Consider the following 23,849-nt stretch of genomic DNA (forward strand, 5'->3'; position numbering starts at 1 on the left):
TGTGCCCAGATTTCCAACTCATTTCCTCTTTACTTTTATAACTACATCATCTTCCAGCCCACCACCAGCTGCGAAAATAAAAGTGCTTTCTCCCATATTTAAGGATGATTTTTGTGCTTAGAATGATTTTCTGGGGGTGAAGGAAACTTGACCAACGTGACCAGCAGATGTTTGAAGTGATGGATGGAACTGAGGCAGAGCCTGACGACTCGGCCCAGTCTTTGGGATAATGTGCCCAGCTTCTCCCCCTAGCGACCATTTAGCGCATTGCACAGTCAGAGCCGACTGAATGTGGATACATTGCACCAGCTAATGTCTGTGCTCTGGTTTTAGAGATGAGTATGAAGAAGATGGATTCTGTCAGCCATACAGAGGGATTGCATGTGCAAGATTTATTGGCAACCGCACTGTCTATATGGAGTCTTTGCACATGCAAGGGGAAATAGAAAATCAGATCACAGGTAAGTGACGCCAATGACATTGTATTGATACCTTGTATAACTATTTTTCTCACTTGAGCTCTTCTTTTAACAAAGGATAAATGGTTAGGGGTTGGAGGTTAGAAGCACAGGCGTTAGGAGCAGGACCACAAAGAAGCCTGAGATACGATCTCTGCTCTGGAATGTGCATTACAATACTTTATTGAAGGTTATTGCTCTTAGAGGGAAAAGATGCTCTGAAAAGTCTTTCATTTATTCAGACACTCCATAAATATTATTAGTGTTTCTGGTATATCAGGTACTGGGCTGGGCTCTGGGGACACGATAGTGTGGTGAATAAGCCAGGTTACATCTCTGCCCTCAAGGAGCTTACTATTTGGAAACAACATTGTGTAGACTAAAAGTCCCATAAGTGCTAAAACAATTTAGAGTCCAGAATTCTGGATGCCATTACTGTGACTGTGAGGAAATCTTGTATTCTCCATGAAAGTCTCTTCATCTGTGAAGTGAGTGATAAGACAAGATGATCATATGTCTCTTCCTGCTCTAGCCTTCTATATTTTACCCCTCATTTTTCTGAATTGAAAGTATCTTTTGAATCTAATAGTGAAGCACTTCCTAGAATGCAGGAGTGAAGTAATATAGGCCACCTTGTACAGTTTTGCACCCCTGGTTCTGGTGGTTATAGTGGCCTTGAACTACTGCATTAGTGTGGTGATGCCTCAGTGCCACGTACCCTTTCAAGCCATTAAAATTGCCCTTATGAGAATCTGATAAGCTGTCAGTGTTAGCAAATAAAAATACAGAACACCCAGTTATATTTTAATTTCAGATAAACAGTGGATAATTTTTTAGTATGCGTGTGTTCCAAATATTTATCTGAAATTGAAATGTAACTAAGTGCCTTGTAGTTTATTTATCTGGCAACCTTAGGATTTATGAGGCAGGAACAAACCTGAGGCAGGCACACAGAACAGCAAAAAGTCTAGAAACTATGTCCTATGAGGAATTTGAAGGCACTAAGAGGGGCCCAAGGGAGCTATTCAACCAGGAGAAGCAACCATAGAAAGTTGTAGTTGCCTTGCTAAAGACCTCAGGCTCTCAGGAGGAAGGACTCTGTGAAATTCCAGAAAGCAGAAGCAGGACTGATGGGAGGGGCTGTTGAAGGCACATTTTAACTTAACATAAGAACATTTTAACATACTCTTCACTAAGTATTCACAAAAATAAATGGGAGTTCCAACGTAAATGTTTCATCACCCATCTATGATGAGGTAGAAGCTCTTGTCAATGGAGGTTTGCAAAGGGATGCTAGTACTGTTTTTATACATGGATGCCAAACTGGATAAGAGGTTAGGCTAAGTGACCACTAATACACACACTGCAACCACTGAGTTGTGCTTTTTTGAGAACCTCCAAGACAAATGCCTCATTTTCAGAAGATGGAATAGAAAGTATTCAAGCCACAAGAAATTAGACAAGTTCCCCAAAGTCATCCAATTCAGAGGCAAGACACAGATCTAAATCCTGTGATCAGCCTCAGCCACCGCATAAAGCAAGTTCTGCCCTGCAGCTGTCAAATGTTTTAGAAGCTGCACAAAACTAATAAAACGTACCGGATGAAACACAAAGTTCTTTGCTTTGTAGTAAAAATGAAAAATATATTGTGCTTTAACCTAATTAATTCTTTTTATTAGGAAATGGTACATATGTAACTTAATCCTGTTTTTTTTAACTTTGTAGTCAAAATGATTTTTTTTCAAGCCAGTGAAAGTAAGCTGCCTGGACATCTGAACTGAATCTCTTCTTGGCCTTGTCTATTTGAGCACAGCGGATTCCTTCCAGTGTGTGTTTATATCTGATATCTGTTGACTAGATAACCGAAGGAGATAAACCCTGGCCCCGGGGAGTTAATAACTGTGTTTGTTTTCCAGCTGCCTTCACCATGATTGGCACCTCCAGCCACTTATCTGATAAGTGCTCTCAGTTTGCCATTCCTTCCCTGTGCCACTATGCCTTCCCGTACTGCGACGAAACCTCATCCATCCCTAAGCCCCGGGACTTGTGTCGCGATGAATGTGAAATCCTGGAGAACGTCCTGTGTCAAACAGAGTACATTTTTGCAAGATCAAATCCCATGATCCTGATGAGGCTGAAACTACCAAACTGTGAAGATCTCCCCCAGCCGGAGAGCCCCGAAGCCGCAAACTGCATCCGGATTGGAATTCCCATGGCAGATCCCATAAATAAAAGTAGGTGACTCTTGACCTTCTGTGCTGCCTGGGGGCCAGCAACCCCATGGCACAGTGAAAACTGGACCTTTATCTGTAGTAATGATTCATATTGGTAGTCAGATTACCTTCCGATGGGCTAAATACTGTGTGGGGGCTGAGCATTCAGTAGATTACATGCAGTAACTATCTTTAAGAGGCTTCATGAAGAGAATACATTTTTATTTTTATTTTTTAATATTTATTTTTGAGAGAGAGAGAGAGAGAGAGAGCATGCAAGCAAGGGCAGAACAGAGAGAGACAGACAGGGGATCCGAGGCAGGTTCTGCGCTGACAGCAGCGAGCCCCGTGTGGAGGTCGAACTCACAAACCAGGAGATCACAACCTGAGCCAAAGTCAGAAACTCAACCCACTGAGCCACCCAGGTACCCCGATAATAAATGTTTAAATATAGTTGTTGGTTCCTCAATGATTTAAATAGAATTACCGTATGACCCCGCAATGCCACTCGTGGGTAGACACTCAGAGAATTTCAAATAGGTGTTCAAACAAAAACTTGTGTGTTAAGTGTTCATAGAGGCTCTATACACAATGGCTAAAAGGTAGAAACAACCCAAATGTCCAGCAGTGGATGAGTGGCTAAACAAATTGTGGTGTACCTATAGAATGAAATATTATTCATCCATAAAGAGGAATAAAATCCTGTTACATGCTACAGCATGGCTGAAACTTAAGAAAAGTATTACATAAGTGAAAAAGGCCAGACGCCATTGTGTGATTCCTTTTATATGAAATATCCAGGAAAGACAAATCCATAGAGATAGAAAGCAGATTAGTGGTTGCCAGGGACCAGAGGAAGGGGGTGTGGGGAGGGACTGCTAAATGAGTATAGGGTTTCCTCTGAGATGATATACAAGTGTTCTGGAATGAGATAGTGGTGAAGGTTGCACAATGTTTTCAATCTTCTAAAGACACTAACGGTAAATTTCACGATATGTGTATTGTACCACAATTTTAAAAATATATACGTGGGGCTTGCCTCTCTCCACTCTCTTCTCACCTCTGTTCCTCTGTAATTTTCCATTTACCTAGAGTTAAGTTTTACTGGTAATTTTTTAGTTTCCTTTTGGTATTTAATATTATTCTATTAGTTAAATGAGTTAATGCATCTAAAATGCTTAGAACTAGGCTTAGCACATAATAATAGTGATATCTTCATTACTATTATTATTACTATTATTTTATCATTACCCCTCCAGATTTTAATTTCAACTTAATGGATTTTTACAGTGCTTTCAAGTAAGTGCCATGGTGGTCACCTGGGGAGAGGATTTGCTTTTCACGAATATCCAGTGCATCAGCACACAGTGGCCCCAACTCCTGTGAGAAACTCATAATTCACTGCTCCTAATGAACATTTGCTGGGAACTAGGTTCTTTATCACACGATTCATGTCTAAAGACATCAAGCAGAAATGGAAAGAGCAGTTCAGCTTGAACCTTTCCTGAGCCATTCACTAGGAAATTACTACTGTGCCCCCAGTTCTGATTTTTTTTTCTGTGTTCAGTATTAAAAATGCATGTGGAGGACTGGTTTTATTCCTGAAGCATAAGCTTTAAATCCTCCCAGGAATGTAACTGTGAGGCAGGACCTATGTCCCAGCCCAGCAAGCGGGGAGACTGCCCACATGGCCCCTGACCAGCAGGGAAGCCTTAGCCATGAGCTTAATTGCACGTCTTCCCTCCAGAAACTGCTGGCTGGAAGTTCCAGCATCTCCTGTTTCTTGCTCTCAGTTTGGGCCTTTCTCTTCTGTTTTTCAGACCACAAGTGCTATAACAGCACAGGTGTGGATTACCGGGGGACCGTCAGCGTGACCAAATCAGGGCGCCAGTGCCAGCCGTGGAATTCTCAGTACCCCCACACGCACACCTTCACCGCTCTCCGTTTCCCAGAACTGAACGGAGGCCATTCCTACTGCCGCAATCCGGGGAATCAGAAGGAGGCCCCCTGGTGCTTCACCTTGGATGAAAACTTTAAGTCTGACCTGTGTGACATCCCAGCATGTGGTAAATGCCTTTAATGTATTCAGTCACCTTTAAAAATCCCCTCTCCATCCCCCACCCCCGCCCTTAGGAGAGTCTTTGAGGGGCAAAGGAGATGGATAGTGTTTGTTTGGTCTCCAACTGGGTTTCTAAGACAGGTAAACCTTGCTGTTTCTGCATAAAACACCTTTTAGGGTACCAATGCACACTCTCGGGGAGGAAACTGCCTTATTCCTGCAACCATTGTGGTTCGTGGGGAAAATGGGGCAGGCGTGAAACCACTTGTCACAGTCATTTATGTAGTAAAAGATATTACCAGCAATGGTCCATGTCCAAGTGCACCCATTACTCAGTCATCCAGGGCAGAGTGTAGATAAACTGTGTCTTCTGTGTCATCCTTTTATGCTGCAGAAGTGTGGAAAGAAAATGAAATACCTGAATCAGTTTTTTGTTTTCTGTTTTTTGGGGTTGGTTTTTTTTGTTTGTTTGTTTTGTTTTTTTGTCTAGAAAAAATGTTTGGAGGGTAGGAGAAAGACCATGAAAGCAAGGGTGAAACCTGGAGTTTGGGACTATTTTGGAACTGACTCATCTTTCTGGTCCTTCTTCTCATAGATGATGTCAACTGGGTTTCCCCAGCATAGAGGGAGAGTACGATGTCACTGCAGGAAAAGCCATAACAATAACAGGGACCTAATAATGATATCCACCTAGGAGGATGAATGAGTTGTTAACTGAAAAATTCTAGGAAATCTGGAAGATAGTAAATGCTTAACAAATATTATCTATTATAATTATTGTCTGGGCAGTATATAAAGAGGAATCTACTCTAATTAGTATGCAGTCTACATAAGGAATGTTTGCTCTGAGTTTAGCAAATATTATTTGAGAGCCCACTGTGGAGTAGGGGGTTTGAAATAAAATGTGATTCACATTACAATCACAATGCAGTGTGTATGATACAATAGAAGTTAGCACAGATGTTATGGAACAAAGAAGAGGAAGCTAAAACATACTAAAGAGGTCCATAGGAAGAAGTAATAAAAATGTTAAAAAGAAACCTTAGTGATGAAAATTTGGGAAACTTATTTTATAATTTCATTCTTATGTGTTACCTGTTACCATAGTGTCTTCTCTTGCAAAATGGTTTTATGGGTGCTTAAACATGCCAAGTTTGAGAAGGAGGTGACCAGACCCCTTTTGTGGTCTGGACTTTAAAATGCCTTCATATGCAGCATAAAGAACAAATTATGATGTAAAACTCTTCCAGAGCCACCATTGGAAACTTCAAAGCAAATTATCCTGTATTTTTTAAATGGTTTGCCCTTAGTAACTCATGACTTTTCCTACATGCTATATTCAACATTAATAGGAGAGGAATAAAAATAAAATGTAGATTTATAATCATTTACTTAGTTTCCACCTCTTCTCTTAAACTAGTTAAGGTACAAAGATCTGTAAGAGAGCCAAGGATAAAAGCAACACTCACTGAGCACCTTCCATGTGCCAGGCATGGTACTTGGGGTTGTCATGGGCTTTATTTATACTCACCCTTACACTGTGACAAGTATTTTTTTTTTCAAGTTTATCTATTTATTTTGAGAGAGACACAGTGCAAGCAGGGGAGGGGCAGAGAGAGAGGGAGAGAGAGAAAATCTTGGCAGGCTCTGTGCTGCCAGCTGCAGAGCCCGACATAGAGCTAAAACTCGCAAACCATGAGATCATGACCTGAGTTGAAACCAAGAGTCAGTCGCTTAACTGAGCCACCCAGACATCCCTGTGACAGGTATTTTATTAACCCTATGTTGCTGGTAAATGGCAGGTCTGTCTGACTCTAAGCTCACCTTCTTGCTACTCTACCATGATAATTCAGAATACTGATATGTGTCCTCAGGGAAACCAAATGAATTGTTTTAAGGAAGAAACACATTGTTCACTCCACTCTGGGTAAATGCTCTTGTCCTTTAGATGACTTCTGACCCTTGATTTCCAACAAACGCCCCACAGAAGAAGGGAGATAATTTGTTCATAAACTGGAAAATTTGTTGATTAGCTGATTCGAGCTCTATTACAATTAGTTTACTATAGTCAAGACTCTAAGTTCTATCTAAAAAGTACTGTTTTCATGTCAGTGACCTTCATGAAGCAATCACACCAAATACACACTCTGAGGGATAAAAGAAATCCTTGAACAGTCTTTCAGACTGGACAGAGAGAGAAAGATCACCTACATCTACAGAACATTTACCAGGTGCCTGCACAGTGCCTCATGCTTTACATATTTGTATGCATTTAAAATTCATAACCACCCTGTGGGGTAGGTGTTATTAATGTAGTCCACTGAGGTTCAGAAGGGCTAAAGGACTTGTCTAAATCACACAAATGGTGAAATTAGACCTTGGACTCTCATCTATCTACGTATAGCTCTGACCAAACTCAAAGCTCATGCTCTTTTCCCAAACACTCTGCTATCTCCCATTTAAATATTTTTCAGAAATAAATAAAAGAATAACAATAGGCCTCACCTCTGAATTCCAGTATGTAGATTTTCATAATATGATAGGACATCAAAAAGTGTTCCCTTGCCAATAAGGAAATCCATCGTGGTATTACTCTGTATTATTACAGTATTAATCAGTACAGTGATGTTAGAAACCCTCAGGGTATTTCTCTCTGAATATCAATCAGCAGAGGACACAGTTAACATTCTGATGACTGGTTAGGTCTAGTCATGTGAGATAGATTTAGAACGTTAAGCCTAGAGAAGACGAGGCAGTTTTCACCACTTACAATAATAATTTTTATTAAAAAGAACGTTTTCATTTCATTTTGAAAGAAAACAGTTCCTTTTGAATTCTTCAAGCCAAGCCACAAAGACATCCATTAAAGACACTGGGAACACTTGACATGTGATCTGGAAGCAGCTGCTGAGAGGCCAGTGGCTCCCCCGTGTGGGAACTAAAAAAGAAAACAGGCTGGCATCAGCTGTTGTGCCCAGGCAAGGCTTCTCAGAATTGCCCCTGGATAGACCACCTCTAGCAACCTAATCATAATAGCATCCCACTTTGATAACACTTCTTTAGGGCAGTTGATTTTTTTTTCTCTTTTCATTCTTAAACAATTATGAAAGATAAAGTAGGAATTTCCTGCCCTCTTTCACCATATGAGTAAATCAAGGCCCAGGGAAGTGGTAAGACTTACCCAAGGCCACGAATCAACTAATAGAAACTAGGTCTGCTATGTCTAGGACACTTACTGCTCTTTGTTCTATACCAGTGCTTCCCAATCGGCAGAAGTTTTGCCTTCTGGGGAACATTTGGCAATGTCTCAAGATATTTTGGTCATCACTCCTGGGTGGGGTTGTGAGATGCTACTGGTGTCTACTGGGTGGAGGCCAGAGAGGCTGCTAAACACCCTTCAATGCACAGAATGACCCACACAAAGAATTATCCAACCCAAAATGTCAATAGTGCCAGGATTAAGGAACCCTGAGACTGGATAGGAATTATACAATTTAGACTATAGAATATAGTATATTGTATATATTATTAAAAATTATAAAATTTAGGGGCACCTGGGTGTCTCAGTCGGTTAAGCATCCGACTTCCGCTCAGGTCACGATCTCGTGGTCCGTGAGTTCGAGCCCTGCATCAGGCTCTGGGCTGATGGCTCAGAGCCTGGAGCCTGCTTCCGATTCTGTGTCTCCCTCTCTCTCTGACCCTCCCCAGTTCATGCTCTGTCTCTCTCTGTCCCAAAAATAAATAAACGTTAAAAAAAATTTTTTTTAAATTGTACAATTTAAACTATAAAATAATAATAACATTAGGGGCGCCTGGGTGGCTCAGTTGGTTAAGCATCCGACTTCAGCTCAGGTCATGATCTCACAGTCCGTGAGTTCGAGCCCCACGTCGGGCTCTGTGCTGACAGCTCAGAGCCTGGAGCCTGCTTCAGATTCTGTGTCTCACTCTCTCTCTGCCTCTCCCCTGCTCATGGTCTGTCTCTCTCTGTTTCAAAAATAAATTAAAAAAAAAAACATTAAGAAAATAATAATAATAATAATAATAATAACATTAAACAGGAGTGCCTGGGTGGCTCAGTTGGTTAAGAGTCCGACTTCATCTCAGGTCATGATCTCACGGTTCGTGAGTTCAAGCCCACATCAAGCTCACTGCTTTCAGCACAGATCCCTCTTCAGATCCTCTGTCCCCTCTCTCTCTGCCACTTCCCTGCTAGTTTTCTCTTCAAAATAAATAAATAAACTTAAAAAAAATAATAATAACATTAAACAGCAGTTGCCATTTATTGAGTGTTTATAATGAGCCAAAGACCATGCTAAGAGTTTTTTAATGCATTATCTCATGTATAATAGTTCTGTAATCCAGTGAGTTGCATTTTATTCTACCCTAGAAGAGAAAACAGAGACATAGAGAGGTGAAATAACTTCTGAGGCCACATGGTTAATAAGAAATGAACTCAGGACTCAAACCTATAGCTGGTCTTGTGTACTCTATGATTTATGTATGTGTGTATCTGTATATACAGAGAGAGAGAGAGAGAGAGAGAGAGACTGAGGATAACTTTTCATCTTACAATGAGTTGAAATCGTGTGGGGCAGATTTGAAATGAGTCCTTTCCCTTCTCCCTCTGAAAATGGGATGGAATCTCATGGGAACGTTCCTGCATTCTTTAGTTAAGTAAAAGTTGAGGAGATTTCAAAATCTCCATGTGGTTTCTCATTTTCCTACTGATAATTTTTGTTTTCGTTTCAACCAAGTAAGGCTAAAAGGAGTTGAGGCCTAATTAAATGCAGAATGTGAGCATTTGTTGTACTTTCTAGAATAAAGACATTTGAGAACGGTCTGCCACAGACCGTTTTATCTGCAAACTTTCGCTTTAAGACAGAACATAAAATTAAACACAACCAAATATGTTTGCTGTGAATTCTGGGAATTGGCTAGGACTCTGTGCATGTGCCCAAGCCAGTGCTTGGAGGAAGTGACAGGACAAAAGATAGTTTGGGCGAGACCTGACCTCCCATCCTCCCTGTCTTTTCCTCCCTATCCCAGGCATCTAACAACAACTCGAACAGTTAATTAGTTATTTAGTCACTCACTGAAACCAGTTTGTGTTGGGCTTCTACTATGCTTCAGACTTTGTGAACAGGGTAGATCAAAGCATGCCCTCATGTAGCCTACAATCTAGTGAAAGAATCTGATGGAAAAATATGAATCACGTTAAACACTGTCTTATAGCTCTGAACATTTATGTACGCTGTTACATGCTTGGCATTTTAGTGATGACTGTGGTCTGTCGAACACTGTGCCAGGTTCCTTAACACCAGCATCTGGCCTGGGACTTAGCTGATGTTTAATAAAATGTGTTGAATTAATGAATCCTCATAATAACCACAGGATAAAGGTATCCTCTCCGTTTTACTGATGGAGAAGCTGAGGCAATGTTGTTTTTACTACAGCCAAGATTCAAACCAGGTCCACAGGATTCTAGGTCCAGTCTTCTGTTCACCATGGCACAGTTACCTTAAAGTTCAAATTCTAGGTTATTCAGAGGAATAAACGATGCTTTATCATTTTCCTCCTTCTTTTGATCACTATGAACTATCTAGGTCTTTGGGATGCTGTCCATTGATTTTCTTATTTGCAGCTCCACACATGCAGGAGTAGGGCCTCAGCCAGGAAGTCATCTACTCCGAGAGACCCTAGGTGCTCCACTCAGCCTCAGCCCTGATGAGGACTAGCTCCCCCAGCAGCTCCACGCAGGGCTCACAATGTTTGCCCATTTCCCGTTAAATCCACCTCTCCTCCCTTCCCGGCAGCCCCACGTCCCCAGTCCTCAGAGTTGGCCATTTTCCCTGAGATCCTGCCTGCAAACCTTCATTCACTACGCCTTTACCTCTAGTCACTGTGGCCACCTTCCAAGCCAAATACTGTGGGTTGGGTGGAAACTACGTCGAAAAAGAAACATTTGCCTATGTTCTTTCCAACTGGCACCTAGGCACACCTCCCAGGTTCACAGTTTCACTGTAGCCCTTATCATTGCTTTTCTATGCAGCCCTGGGGGCAGATCCATGGAAAAGGCCTGTTTCTCTGGGAGCAGCTTTTGCATGATCTGACCATTTGACTTTGGCTGTATTCTACCGCAAGACTTACGTTCTTTCTCTCTCCCCCAGCTAACTGAGATCTTCTGTTGGTTCCTCTCTCAAATTGTATGGCGAAGCTGAATCTTGATTGTAGTGGTGTTTTCCTCTTCAAACCTCAGTGTTTTATTCTACTGTAGATTAAGTCTAGAGGCCACGTTTCTTCCGCCAGCCAGGCTAGCACGTCTGAGAGACCTCTACCAAACAACTAGAACTTCCAAGCAGCGGTATTGTTTTAGTCCTCAACCAGTTTCACCATAGAGTGCCCAATGATAAAAAAAAAAAAAAATTAGTGGGCCATTTGGCTCCATTTGCAGTTTTCATACCTGGCCTATTACTTTTGTATTTCCTTTTAAGTCCTTGGCTTGCAACAGTTTGCCAAAAGGCACATTGCCCAGTTCTGTGCCTGAATAGCCCTGACTTGTCCCATAACCTTACAAACACCCGCCCTGGGTTCTGCTTTGTCACAAACCATTTTCTACATTGTGGTGGTTTACAGTTCGGGGCAAGGCAGATGTTTTCCAGATTGCGAACACTGCAGTTTTTAACTCACTCTGTCAGCAGCCTTCTCCCATATTTCATAGAAGACCTGTTGTAAGGCAATTTGTCTTTCAGCCGTTTCTTCAAACCAAAATTGAACATTACAGTGAATTGGATGGTGGGGAGGGGGAATGGAGGGAGGAATAGAGCACTGCTTTGTATGGTTTGAAGTTTTCCGGAAGAGTTATTTTTATGCTACAGAGATTTCCAAGATGTACTTTATTCTCCAGTCTCTATACATTTTCGACAAAGTAAAGAACAATAGTTACCCAAAACTTATAACTAAGTCATGTTCCATAAACATTTTTAACCATAAATTAATTTTTCTCAAAGGTATTTTTATTGTTCTCAAAATATATTGAGTCATGTACCCTGTGGGTCCGCTGCTCCAGCAATAAGCTCTGGGAAGCTTTTAACTCTTTTGGCCCACCACCATGCCAATGGGAAGGGCTCCTGGTCACTTTAACCCTTTGGTGACAGAATTCTGATACAACACCACAGTGATCTCTGCTATTGGCTTTGTATCAGCCAAGATTCTGGCAGAAAGCAAAAGGGACAAGCAGACACACTATGGAGAACTTCATAAAGAGACCGTTTATGAAGGTGTTGGCAGAATTAGGAGAAACCAATAAGGTGAAGGACCCATGGCTAGCAGAAGTGGGAGGCATTATCCAAGGCTTGAGGAGTCAAACGAATGATTGGTTACCTTACCTTGTGGAACACAGCTGAGGCTGGAGAGAGGGCTGTTCAAAGGCTCTGGCCTTTAATAGAGGGAGGCAGTCAATCCTCTGCAACTCAGCAAGGGGAAAGCCTGGGAACAAACATGTGAACCATACTCTTCTTGCCCTGGGCAGTTCTTCTTGTCCTGCCAATGTCTCCCATTGGCTGAACCTGACTGGAAGCCAGAGGACAAGGGTGCCCACTGATACTGTCCATAGAAGTCAGCCTCAGCATAGAGCTGAGGAGAAAAGACCAATACTGGATCTGAGGACACTCAGGGAAAAATATTCATCACTAACTTTAAATCAGTTACTTCGCAAGAAAGCCAAAAGTACAGTAGGGGTCTAAATAAGGTATGTCAAATCAGATTATAAAATCAGAGAGCTTTGGGAGGAACCATAGAAACTATCCAGGCTCTATTTGACCATTGCCAGAGACCTTCAGAGACAGGGACATCTCACCACCCCAAAGAGGTTGTGGGATGGCTCCCACTGCTCAAAGTCTGCATTTGTAAGTCTGAAATCAAAACTTCTATGTGAAATCCCCTCATTTTTAAAAACTGTTGACCACTAACTCAAATTAGAAAAAACAAAAACAAAACTAATAAGGAACAAATCTATGTGCTAGATCCAGTTTGTAACCTCTGGTGCATTTATCATCCAAATTCCAAAGTACCTATTACATCCTTCATTTAATTTTTAATTTGGTCTAAAGAGCATGTAGCTCTTCCAGCCTTTCCTTACCCATCTTCCTCTTCCTCTGAATGTTTCTTGCTTTTTTAAAGCCCTTCTTAAAAACATGGCTCTTAGAATAGACCTTTTTGGTATTTTTAAATCAGTGAAGGTAGAAAAGGACCATGATATTTTTTTTTATTATTACTCAGTATTGCCAATGAATGTTTTTTTGTTTGTTTGTTTGTTTGGTTTGGTTTTTGTTTTTGTTTTTGTTTTTTTGCTAAAAGTGCCATATATAAAAATTTTTGGAGCAATTTCATTGTGCTATTTCTGGGTCCAACTGAGACTTCAAGTCTTCATTAAAATTTATTAGTCTTCCTTTTTCCTCTTTTCTTTTCTTTTTTTTTTTTTGTTTTGTTACATAAAAAATTATTTAGTAGATTTGCTTAATCATGGGATTCTTTAAGCAAGAACTCTAACGTAACTGCAAGCTATAATATTTATTTGTAAAATTTCAATTGTTGTTTTTGGGTCATTATTTTAGCCTGTACATTTTATTTCTATACATCTTATTTCTATAATCAGGTATCTTTCCTAGATTTTGGTCATTTTCAAGTTTCATAAACGTATCATCATCAAGCAGTTAATGATAATGTCAAACAGGCAGGTTGGCACAAGCTTAGCTCTCTACAATTTGAGGTTGATTTAATGATTAACCCTTTTAGGGTACAGGCACATGGTAAATTTCAAATTTATCTGATGACATTATAACCTATCCCTCCATCTTAGGTCCATAAGGATATCTTGGGTCTCGATCAAATGACTTGCTAAAGTTTAAATGTGCTTGGTCTCTCACTCTAAAATAATCCTCTCAGAAATGAAAGAGATTTAATTTTATAAAAATGATTGAATTTTGGCACTTAAAGAGTAGCCCAATTAAAAGTGGGCAAAGGATTTAAACAGACATTTCTCCAAAGAAGATATACAAATGGCCAACAATATATGAAAAGATGCTCAGTATCATGTGTCATTAAAGAAATGCAAATCAAAACCACAATGAGACATCACCTCACACCCATTATTAGGACCCATTATTTTATAAGAAGAAGAAAAGGAAGAAGAGGAAGAGGAGGAGACGAAGAAGAAAATAGCACATGTTAGCAAAGATGTGGAGAAATTAGAGCCATTGTTCACTATTGGTGGGAAGGCAAAATGGCGCAGCCATTATAGAAAACAGTATGGATGTTTCTCAAAAAACTAAAAATAGAATTACCATATGATCCAGCAATCCTACTTCTGGATATACATCCAAAGGAACGGAACATAGGATCTCAAAGAAATATTTGTACACCCATGTTCATCACAGCATTATTCACAATAGCTTCCACAAAAGAGGTGGAAGGAAGCCCATCGATGGATGAATCCATAAAGGAAATGTGGTGTTTACATACAGTGGAATATTTTTCAGCCGAAAAAAGGAAGAAAGTTTGACACATGTAAAAACATGGATGAACCTTGAGGACATTTTACTGAGTGAAATAAGCCAGTCATAAAAAGACAAACACTTTATGATTCCACTTATATGAGGTATCTAAAATAATCAAATTCATAGAAACAGAAAGTAGACTGGTTGCTGTCAGGGGCTAGAGGGAGGGATAAGTGCAGTTATTGTTCAATGAGTATAGAGTTTCAGTTTTGCAAGATGAAAAAGTCTTGGAGACCTGTTGTACAACGATGTGCATACACTTAGCACTACTGAACTTACACATGATTAAGATGGTAGATGTTATTAATTTTTTGCCATAATTAAGCTTTTTGCAATTAAAGACAAAAGATTAGCCCAACTCTGTCCTTTTATAGAGGAGAAAACTGAGATCGTAAGAATTTATAGACACTCCTGGTGAACTCATGTGGATTCTAGTTACTAAGATTTTTCTCAAGTGCTCACCAATGAGTTACTGTCCCTATCTTATTGTGGTTAAAACATTTGCTGAAGAGAAAAAAAAATGTTAACCACTATATATGGCCAATCATAGTCTTTTTAAGAATTAATTTGAAAATATATAAGGCAATAGGTGATCTACTTAGTATTTTCATCATTAAATCAAGAGACCACCTAATGGTGGACCCAGCCTGCCAACTAAGGGCCTAGTTACCCCCTTTGCTCCTATGACTTCCAGGCATGTGCTTAAATATCACTGGTGTGGGCTCCTATCTGCAACAGACCCACTTATTTTGTAGTTTTCAACTAATAAATGGTAGCAATTCCTGTTTTTTTCTATGATTTTTATTTCTTTTCAGACAAGATTATAATTTAACTTGTTTATTTTATTTTACTTTATTTGGAATCGTAAGGTTCTGTAAGACTTCTTCCCACCTTTGCCGAAATTATTTAAGATCTAAGAAATTTTTTGTTTTAACTCAAAGTAATATCCCAGGTGATGTTTCACTTTATAAAAGTACCTCTTGAATAAGAAGTCATGTTTACCTTGTTTTAAGCCTCAGGATAAGAAAGGAGTATTTTCTCCATTATATTTAATTACTAATCAAAGTATTGAATATCTTTGTAAAAATAAAAATAAGAATGTCAGATGTGAACTCTGATACCAAATTGTTGATTTTTAAAAGGAAATTAATCATGTGATCCAGACTAAATAGTTGGTTTCAAAAATCTCAAGTATTTAACTTGATGTAACTAATATGTGCATTTAACTTTTAAACAGTTATTTCAAAGTATTAAAAATCTTCACCGTTCTAATTTTCAGCCAGTTTCCTTTGTAATGCACTGAAGGTGTCCATTACCCTGTAAAGTGAATAGTAAGAATAGTGTCCATTGTTCTAATGTGATCTGTTTAATAGTGTGATTCCCCACCAGATATTAGCCCTCATTAAAGGGAACCTTGAAATCTTAAGGAGAATAATGAAAAACAATTCCATATGGTATTTTAATTTGTATTAGTAATAGAATTTTGAAAGCATTAAAGCATCGAAGGGAGACAGCCTTGCATTCCAACCCAGACCCTACCACTTTCTAGCTTTGTCAAATTATTTGTTCTTTCTTAGCCTTCTTTTACCTACATGTAAAATCGAGAACATCAAGTACCTGATTAAAGTAATGAATACAAATGATAGGCTGTTCAAAGAAGGTGAGCAAATGTTCATTTTCTAATTTTCCATGAGTAGGGTTAGTTGTTCTGTGGAAAGCTTTTATATAAAGTTTTTTGAACCAGACTGACTCCCTTCTGGCCTAATGCAGAGAGAGGTGTGTGTGGGACAGTGAGTGTGCTGTATCACAGGTTTACAACCGGTCTAAATTTGTTTTCTGCCACTTCCAACATGGCCACATATTGTTCTGCTTGATTATTTCACTTGGCAAAAAGACACTGTGGGCTCGTTTGCATATCCTCAGTGTAATCAGAAGGAGCCAAGTTTGACTGTGTTTAAAGATCTGGCTTCTTGAAGTTTGTTCTCCTGCAGACCCACAGGGGGATTTGTCCCAGACCTCCCATTTACAATCAAAGGCGTTCCGTGAATAATCTGATACAGAATGAGTACAGAATAGAACTCCTTTGTTTGCTAGACAGGTGAGATCCCTACTTTCTCTTGTTGCTAAAAATCTGGGCCAGAAAAATGACTAGCATTACACGAGTACTAAATTAACCTCATTCCTTTTGTAACCATTACCCTTATAATGATTTCACTGAAAATCCAAGAATAACAAGAGGGATCCCCCCCCCCACACACACACACACACACACCGGGGTACTGAGAAATTTGAAAGTGTTTTTATAATGTTAATAGTCATAGCATCCAACAACTGTGTGGCAGTTTTCAGTTTTCTGCAGTTTTTTCATGAACATCATCTCTCACATGAAGCAAATAAGATTGGTAGAGCAAATTATCATTTCCCTTGAATAAATGAGGAGGTGAAGGTCAGAAAGTTTCTTTCCTGCTTAAGGTTATTTTGAGTTTCCAGCCCAAAGTTTTTATCTCTGAATCCTTTTCTACTCTAAGGGTAAGGGATAAACATCGACTGATTTAGTTTTAACAGGTACTAGAGTAATACTTTCCGTGTTACTTCATTTACTGTTCACAACAATTCTGTGAAATAGGTATTACTGGTCTCATTTTATAGATGAGTTCACGCAGAGAGGCTAAGTGCCTAATGAAAGTTACATAGATGATGACAAAGTCGGTCTTCAAAGGTTTCTGAATCTAAGACATACACTTCATTTATTCTGCCACACTGTCTCTAAAGTGTCTATAGATAGACAGATCTTAGATAGATAATCTATTCTAGATCTATTATATTCCTGTTATAGAAGATCCATCTGCTATGCCCTGTGGTAAACACTTTTCCATGTGATTTCTTTTTTTATGTTTATTTATTTTTGAGAGAGAGACAAGAGAGAGAGAGAGCAAGCAGGGGAGGGGAAGAGAGAGGGCGGCAGAGGATCTGAAGCAGGCTCTGCACCGACAGCAGAGAGCCCAAAACAGGGCTCGAATTCACAAACTGTGAGATCATGACCTGAGCGGAAGTCAGATGCTCAACTGACTGATCCACCCAGATGCCCCTCCATGTGATTTCTTTCTCTCTGTCCATCCACTCACAGACATGCAGACACAATTGTTACAAAAGCGACTGCGACTGAGTTCCAAAGACAAGAATGACTACAATGGTCTCCAGAGATGCCTGGCTTATACGTTTACCTGCCACTGTATATAAAGTGGGGAGTGCAAAGGCAGCACATCTAGCAAAGCTTCTGTGTCATTCCCCACCTTTCAGACCTCCTGCCTCCTTCCTACCTCTGTGAAACCAGAGAAATCCTACCATAAGAAAATGGGTGCCAAACAATAGCCATTGGCAAATTACTGGCAGTGCAGTGGACTTTCTAGAGTAGGAGGTATTACAGCAAGACCAACAGGGGAGGAGTCCTGGCTTTTGAGTTACTAGCCACATGTCCTGGGGCAAGTCACTTAACCACTCTGTCCCTCCGCTTCCTCACCTATAAAAATAGCCATAAGGATGGCACCTGCCTCATGGGATTGGTTGTGAGGATAAAATTAATGAGTTAATGAAAAGTACTTACAACAGTACCTGGCCCATAGCTAACATGATTTTTGTGCTAGAGGACACTCAGTAAATATTAAAGCTGTTATGTTTATTATTCTCGATAAGCATATTTTACTCCTCCCCAAATCCCTCTGAGGGTTAACCCACAGCACAGTCCCAACACCCAGGTTTTGGTGCCCCTCCCTAACTTCATGTATTGAGTCTGTTTGTGTAGGGAGAAGGCAATGTGATTTAGTTACTGCTATATCTCACTGAATAATAGGTTCCCAAGGCAGGTGCATGCAAGCAAGAATGATGTATAGTCTATTCTCTTTTATATGTACTAGGGAAGGCCACTGTTTAAAGAGACTTTCTGGGTTTCTCGACCACTCTAGTCATACTTCCCTTGCAGCATTTCTAACAACATATTGTAATTACCTTTTCTCTGTTTTCCTTACCCAACCATGAGCTCCTTAAAGGCAAAGGACATATCGTATTTAATTTTATATCCCCAGTACCTAGAATACTCCTTGGCAGTAGTAGCTTTTGTTTATTGACTTACTGAACAAGTGGGAAGATGAGTGAATGGATACATGGTTAATTCTATGTTAAGTAAATAATCATCTCTGAATTTTGTGTCAATCTGAATTTTCATACCTTGGATTTTTCTTAAAGCAAGATAGCCAATGAGGTTATTGGTGATCAGGGCATGCATTATGTAACCCCTCTAATTACTGCCCATAATTCTTGTGTTTGTTTTGTCAGTCAAATAATTTATTAACATATGCCCAAAGAATTTAAAGGTCAGACTCAAGTCCATTTTTAAGAAGTATGCTTCATGTCTTTCTATACATATTATATACTTTTCCTAGCAATGGCAGAGTAGATATATAAGATTTCAAAAATATACTTCACAGTGTTAGTACTCATAATTATTGGGTTCATATGAAATCATTTAAGAGGAATTCTTGGATTTCAAAAAAGCATCAGGTTATGCAGCGATGCTGTGCTTGAGGAAATTGTAGACACTTTCCAAAATAGATACTTCACTTTTGCAGATGAGTAGCAGTGAGGCCCAGACAGGACAATGATTTGCTCAAGGCCACACAGCTCATCAGAGACTGAGTCAGGTTCCCATGTTCTCAGGCCAGTGGCTTTGTGGACACTGGGACCAGGATTCTTAAGTGATGTTGATTCTGGAAGGCGCAGGAGTGGCCCTGTAAATCCAAACCAGCCAGGACAAGGGCATGATTTCTGGAACATCACATTGTGGTGGTTCTGGGCTAACAGCCAATTGTAGAAGAGCCCTGTGACCCACATCAATGCCCTTAGGTGTATCTAGTCCTTTCACATGACGTTTAACTTTTAACGTGTTAGAGAAATGAAGGTCTGCTGCTAAAGAGAGGCAAGATCAGAGGGAGACCCACACACATGCAAAGGCCTCATAATGTCCCTCTGCAATTTTTAAACACTTGAACTTTAAACTTTTAAACTTCAATAAATTATGTTGAAGGTTTGATAGAAACAAATTGTAATAAGCAATGGTTCCTTTTTTCTCCAGTGAATTTGTGTGTATAGAAGAATAGGAGGTCATTTTAAACTACGCAATGTAATATTATACATGTTATTTGAACCAGAATGACTTTTGCTCTTTTCTATTTCTGTACCCAGATTCGAAGGGCTCCAAGGAGAAGAATAAAATGGAGATCTTGTACATACTGGTGCCAAGTGTTGCTATTCCTCTGGCCATTGCTTTTCTCTTCTTTTTTATCTGCGTCTGCCGCAATAACCAGAAGTCATCGTCACCGCCAGTCCAGAGGCAACCGAAACATGTCAGAGGTCAAAATGTGGAGATGTCAATGCTGAACGCATATAAACCCAAGGTAAAATCAGCAGTACAGAGCTGCATATATTCTATAGGCTTCAGGTTAAAGCAAAACTTATCACCCTCCCCAGCTTAGAAATCAAATGATCTACGATCAGAGTTGACAAGCTATAGAGTTCATTTTCAGCATAACTATCTATCTCTAACTGTATCCAAGGCAGCCGGAGCATTCTTTCGTCAGTGTGTGCACGTCAGTGTTGGGCCAGCCATGTGGCTGCCTTACCATCAAGTCTGGGCTAGAAAGAATCCTTAGGACATCATCTCTCCTAAGGATTCAGAATGTGAGCTATTTTTCAAAATTTCCAAGAAGGAAATACCATACTCTTCCAATGAACCTGAAAGAGATGAACAGAGGAAAAAAAAAAGCAAACAAACATGGTTTACTAACTTCACTATCAAAAAATCCTTTTATTGCACAGTAGTGTACGTAGACTATACACTTAAAAACGGTTAAGTTTTATGTGATGTGTCTTTTGCCACAACAACAAAACCTAAATCCTAACCCAGGAGTTAAGTTCGGTTAAATGCCTGACCTAAATCTGTTCCTCTTTGGTTTAAGTATATTTAAAGAGAAGTGTTGTCCTTCCTATAATCTTTGAATACTGTTTGATGATAGCCTACCTTAGCCTTCTCGTCTCTGTGATAAATCAATCCACTTCCTTTGTTTTTCCTCCTCATCTTTCAGCATGTGGGCTGCTCTAGGTCCTGGCAAGGAAGCCAGGGTCACCAGCCCTTACCTTAAATGGAGCGCACACACCACATCTTAAAGCTGAAACACAACAGAGGCTTTCTCTCCAGAAAGCCAGAACCTCAATCCCAGCCCTCTCACCAAAAAGATTTCATTTAAATAACTTAGAAAACTTCCAAAAAGCCCGTCTTTTCTTCTTATCCCAACTCCATAGGACATTCATTCACTCATTCTACAAATATTTGTCTTCTCTGTGGGTTAGTGGCCATATTATTCATTTGGCTTTCATAAAGAGAAGATGCATCACTTTAATAAAATTTTAGGGAAAAAAATGTCTTCATGCTCAAATTAACTAATTCTTTTAACTTGTAAGTAGATGTAGCTGCATATTGGGACTGACACATAGCCCTCATCTGATTGTAGTCTGCTGTGCAGTGGATTTTTTTAATTTAAAAAGTCTTAAAATGTTTTTTTTTCTATTGTAGTCCTATTTGTAGTCCTATAGAAACCTTGTTTCCTAAAGTTTTTGGATTTCTTAAATTTTAAAAATTCATTTTTAAGTATTCTGTCCCAAGCAAAACCACAGTTCTCTTAAGTGGGAATTTTTACCATTAAAAAAAAAAAATGAAGAAAACATGAAGACCACAGGGTTTACTAAGTGGCTTGGGGGACAGGTAAAGGTGGAGGTTCAACTGTTTGTGACACCCTAGCTGCCAGCTAGTCAGCTTATATACATTACAGCATGTGATATAATGTCATATTTAATCCTTACATGATACTAGAAGAAAATAGAGGGGTAAGATTGATTGCATATTCGTGAAGAAATGCCTAGTTGACATTTTACATTTCCCATACTTCAAAGTTCCAGTGCAGTAGTCTTTATTCTGTAAGAGTCTTAGCCCATCATTTCTTTTTTTTTTCTTTTTTAGTGTTTATTTATTTTTGAGAGAGCGCAAGTTGGGGAGGGGCAGAAAGAGAAGGGGACAGAGGATCTGAAGCAGGCTCTGCGCTGGCAGCAGAGAACCTGGTGTGGGGCTTGAACTCTAGAACTGCAAGATCATGACCTGAGCTGAAGTCAGACACTCAACCGACTGAGCCACCCAGGCACCCCTCCCTGTCATTTCTGTTATTAAATGTTGAGAAACCTTAGAAATGCCAGAACTCTGGATGAGAGAGAGAGACCCGGATGGGGTTGGTCCCTGTGCAAAAGCCACCATCCTGGAGGGGCAGCCTCCTCATTGCTATGGCAGGAACCATGGGAAGAGTCATTTCCATTTGGGAAAATTGTCAGTTTTGTAGGCCAGCCTCAATCTGCAACTCAGTTCCATTTTTAGCGAGGTTTGTTTTGCAAAGCATGACATCCAATAGGCATGATGGTTTGGATTTATGCAGTCTTTCAGATAAAGGTCTCAGAGAGCTTTCTGGTGTAAGTGGAGAAAGCTAATGTGGGTCGACTGATACAAATTGATACAAATCAAGAACTATACCAGGAACTTTCATAGTCATCATCTTATTTAATCCTCACAATGATTCTGTAAAATAGGAGTTATTATTCATACTGTACAACCAGAGTAAGTGAGATTCATACAGATTAAGTAACTTGTCCAAAATCAAAGAGCTAGAAATTGGAAGAGATGAAATGTGAACATAGGATTTTTCATGACTAAATAAAGTCCTTGCTCTTGCCTGACCCCATAATAACTTTTTCACGGAACAAATCATGCTGGGAAGGGAGAGTGGGAGGGGGTCAGGCAAACAACTAAATACGATTCCATTTGGTCAGTTTGGGCTGAACACTAACCACAGGCATCACCCTGGCTTGTGATAAATCCTTAAGAGGCTTGTGTAACAGCCTCACGTCTGAATGATATAGCTCCAATCCTGCCAAAGGCATGTGAAATTTGGCCAGAGCAGTAATAGGCCTCTACCCTTTGTGGTTGTAGAGACAAATGTGAAATATACTGGGCCCGATTTTCCCAAAGACTTGGTGAAGTAAACATTGTTTTCACCATTTCTGAAGTGTCCCTTGCAAAATCTGCCAGTGCCAAGATTTCTCCAACCCAGGGCTTAAAATTCAGCCTTAAACGTCCCTCAAGTAATTCTGAACCACACTGGATGTAGGAATGGCTCAAGAATATTTGACTGGGTTGAGGAGGGGGAAAGGAGACAACAAAAACAAATGCTAGCTCTCTTTGTCTTACTCTCTTAAGAGATTTGGCTCCAATCAAATTTGAATTATTCTGTTGTTTGTTTTGGTTCTTACTGAGTGCCTTTCCTGGAAAAAGCACAAAGGACTTTGTAGACCTTAAAGAAAATTCCTAACTGTAAACAGTCAATCTCTAAAAGTGCTTTGAAAGGTCACTGACACATAAATAATACATGTACCTATAAAATCTAGAAGGAAAGAACACATAATAAAAGAAAAGAAAAAAGGAAGGAAGGAAGGAAGGAAGGAAGGAAGGAAGGAAGGAAGGAAGAAAAAGAAAGAAAGAAGTCCTGAAAACAAACACCCTACCAGAGTAAAAACAAAAGGATATTTGGAGGCTGAGATGTAAAAGAATGAAGCATGGAAACTGGTCTGCCCAAGCCTTATTCTTATTTCTCCTCCGTCAGTTCAAAAGTCCAAGACTCCAGGGTTTTTATGGATCCAAATGAATATGGCCTTCGGGGTTTAAATGGTTTCCATCTTTCTCCACTTGCTGAGCTGCTAAACCCCTCCCCACCCACACACACACACTTTTGGATTAAGAAGAAGCTCCTCAGGGAGATTACAAACCCATACCCTCCAGAGGGGACAACAGCAGTCAAGGACAAACTGGTTGACAGACCTGGCTTGAGTCTCTAGAGAGGCAGGTGAAGCAATTGGAAGTTAGACCCCAAGGAGGTTTGAGTTTCTTTCTGACCTGTGGGGAAAGCAAGCCAGTGGACCAGAGAGGCACCTCCACTCTGAGTTGTGCGCAGTCAGAAGATGGGGACGCCCCTATGGCTCCACCTGCAGTTGCCCCATGGCCCTGAGAAGTTACTTGGCCTGAGTGTCACTTTTCTCAGCAGTTCTGAGAATGAAATAGACCCTGTTCATATAAGTTACTGTCAGTTTGTTTTCTTTTTATTTTGGTAAGCAGATTTCAAGCCGTGCAGTTGGATAAGATAACCTGTCTTTTCCATCTTTAAAATTCCCTGATGAGTATTCTAGTGATGCATGAACTAAGTAGGATTTTTCTACATTGAATTACAAATTTTACAATGCGAGTGGGTGTTTTTTTAAGGTACTGTGGAAAATGAACCTTCTCCAAGAAGCCTGGGAAACCCTAATTTCCCTTCTCCTGGATTCTTTTCCTTTGCCTCTCCCTCCAACTCCCCAACTGTCACGTGTCTGAAAAACAGGGCATTGTCAGTAAGGGGAAAAAGCTGTGGAGCAGTCTCCT

The 23,849-nt window shown here is 40.0% G+C and overlaps 1 protein-coding gene across 1 annotated transcript in view; it reads left to right on the forward strand.

Moving 5' to 3' along the window:
• ROR1 (receptor tyrosine kinase like orphan receptor 1) overlaps nucleotides 1-23,849 on the forward strand; it is a 400,895-nt gene that overhangs the window by 361,327 nt on the left and 15,719 nt on the right. The window contains exons 5-8 of the mRNA XM_040470488.1: nucleotides 334-461; nucleotides 2,375-2,692; nucleotides 4,492-4,737; nucleotides 19,523-19,734. Of these exons, the coding sequence (XP_040326422.1) occupies nucleotides 334-461; nucleotides 2,375-2,692; nucleotides 4,492-4,737; nucleotides 19,523-19,734 (904 nt within the window). The remainder of the gene's footprint in view (nucleotides 1-333; nucleotides 462-2,374; nucleotides 2,693-4,491; nucleotides 4,738-19,522; nucleotides 19,735-23,849) is intronic.

Source organism: Herpailurus yagouaroundi, unplaced genomic scaffold, assembly GCF_014898765.1.
Source record: "Herpailurus yagouaroundi ecotype Mexico unplaced genomic scaffold, PumYag 77, whole genome shotgun sequence".
NCBI classification, from domain to species: domain Eukaryota; kingdom Metazoa; phylum Chordata; class Mammalia; order Carnivora; family Felidae; genus Herpailurus; species Herpailurus yagouaroundi.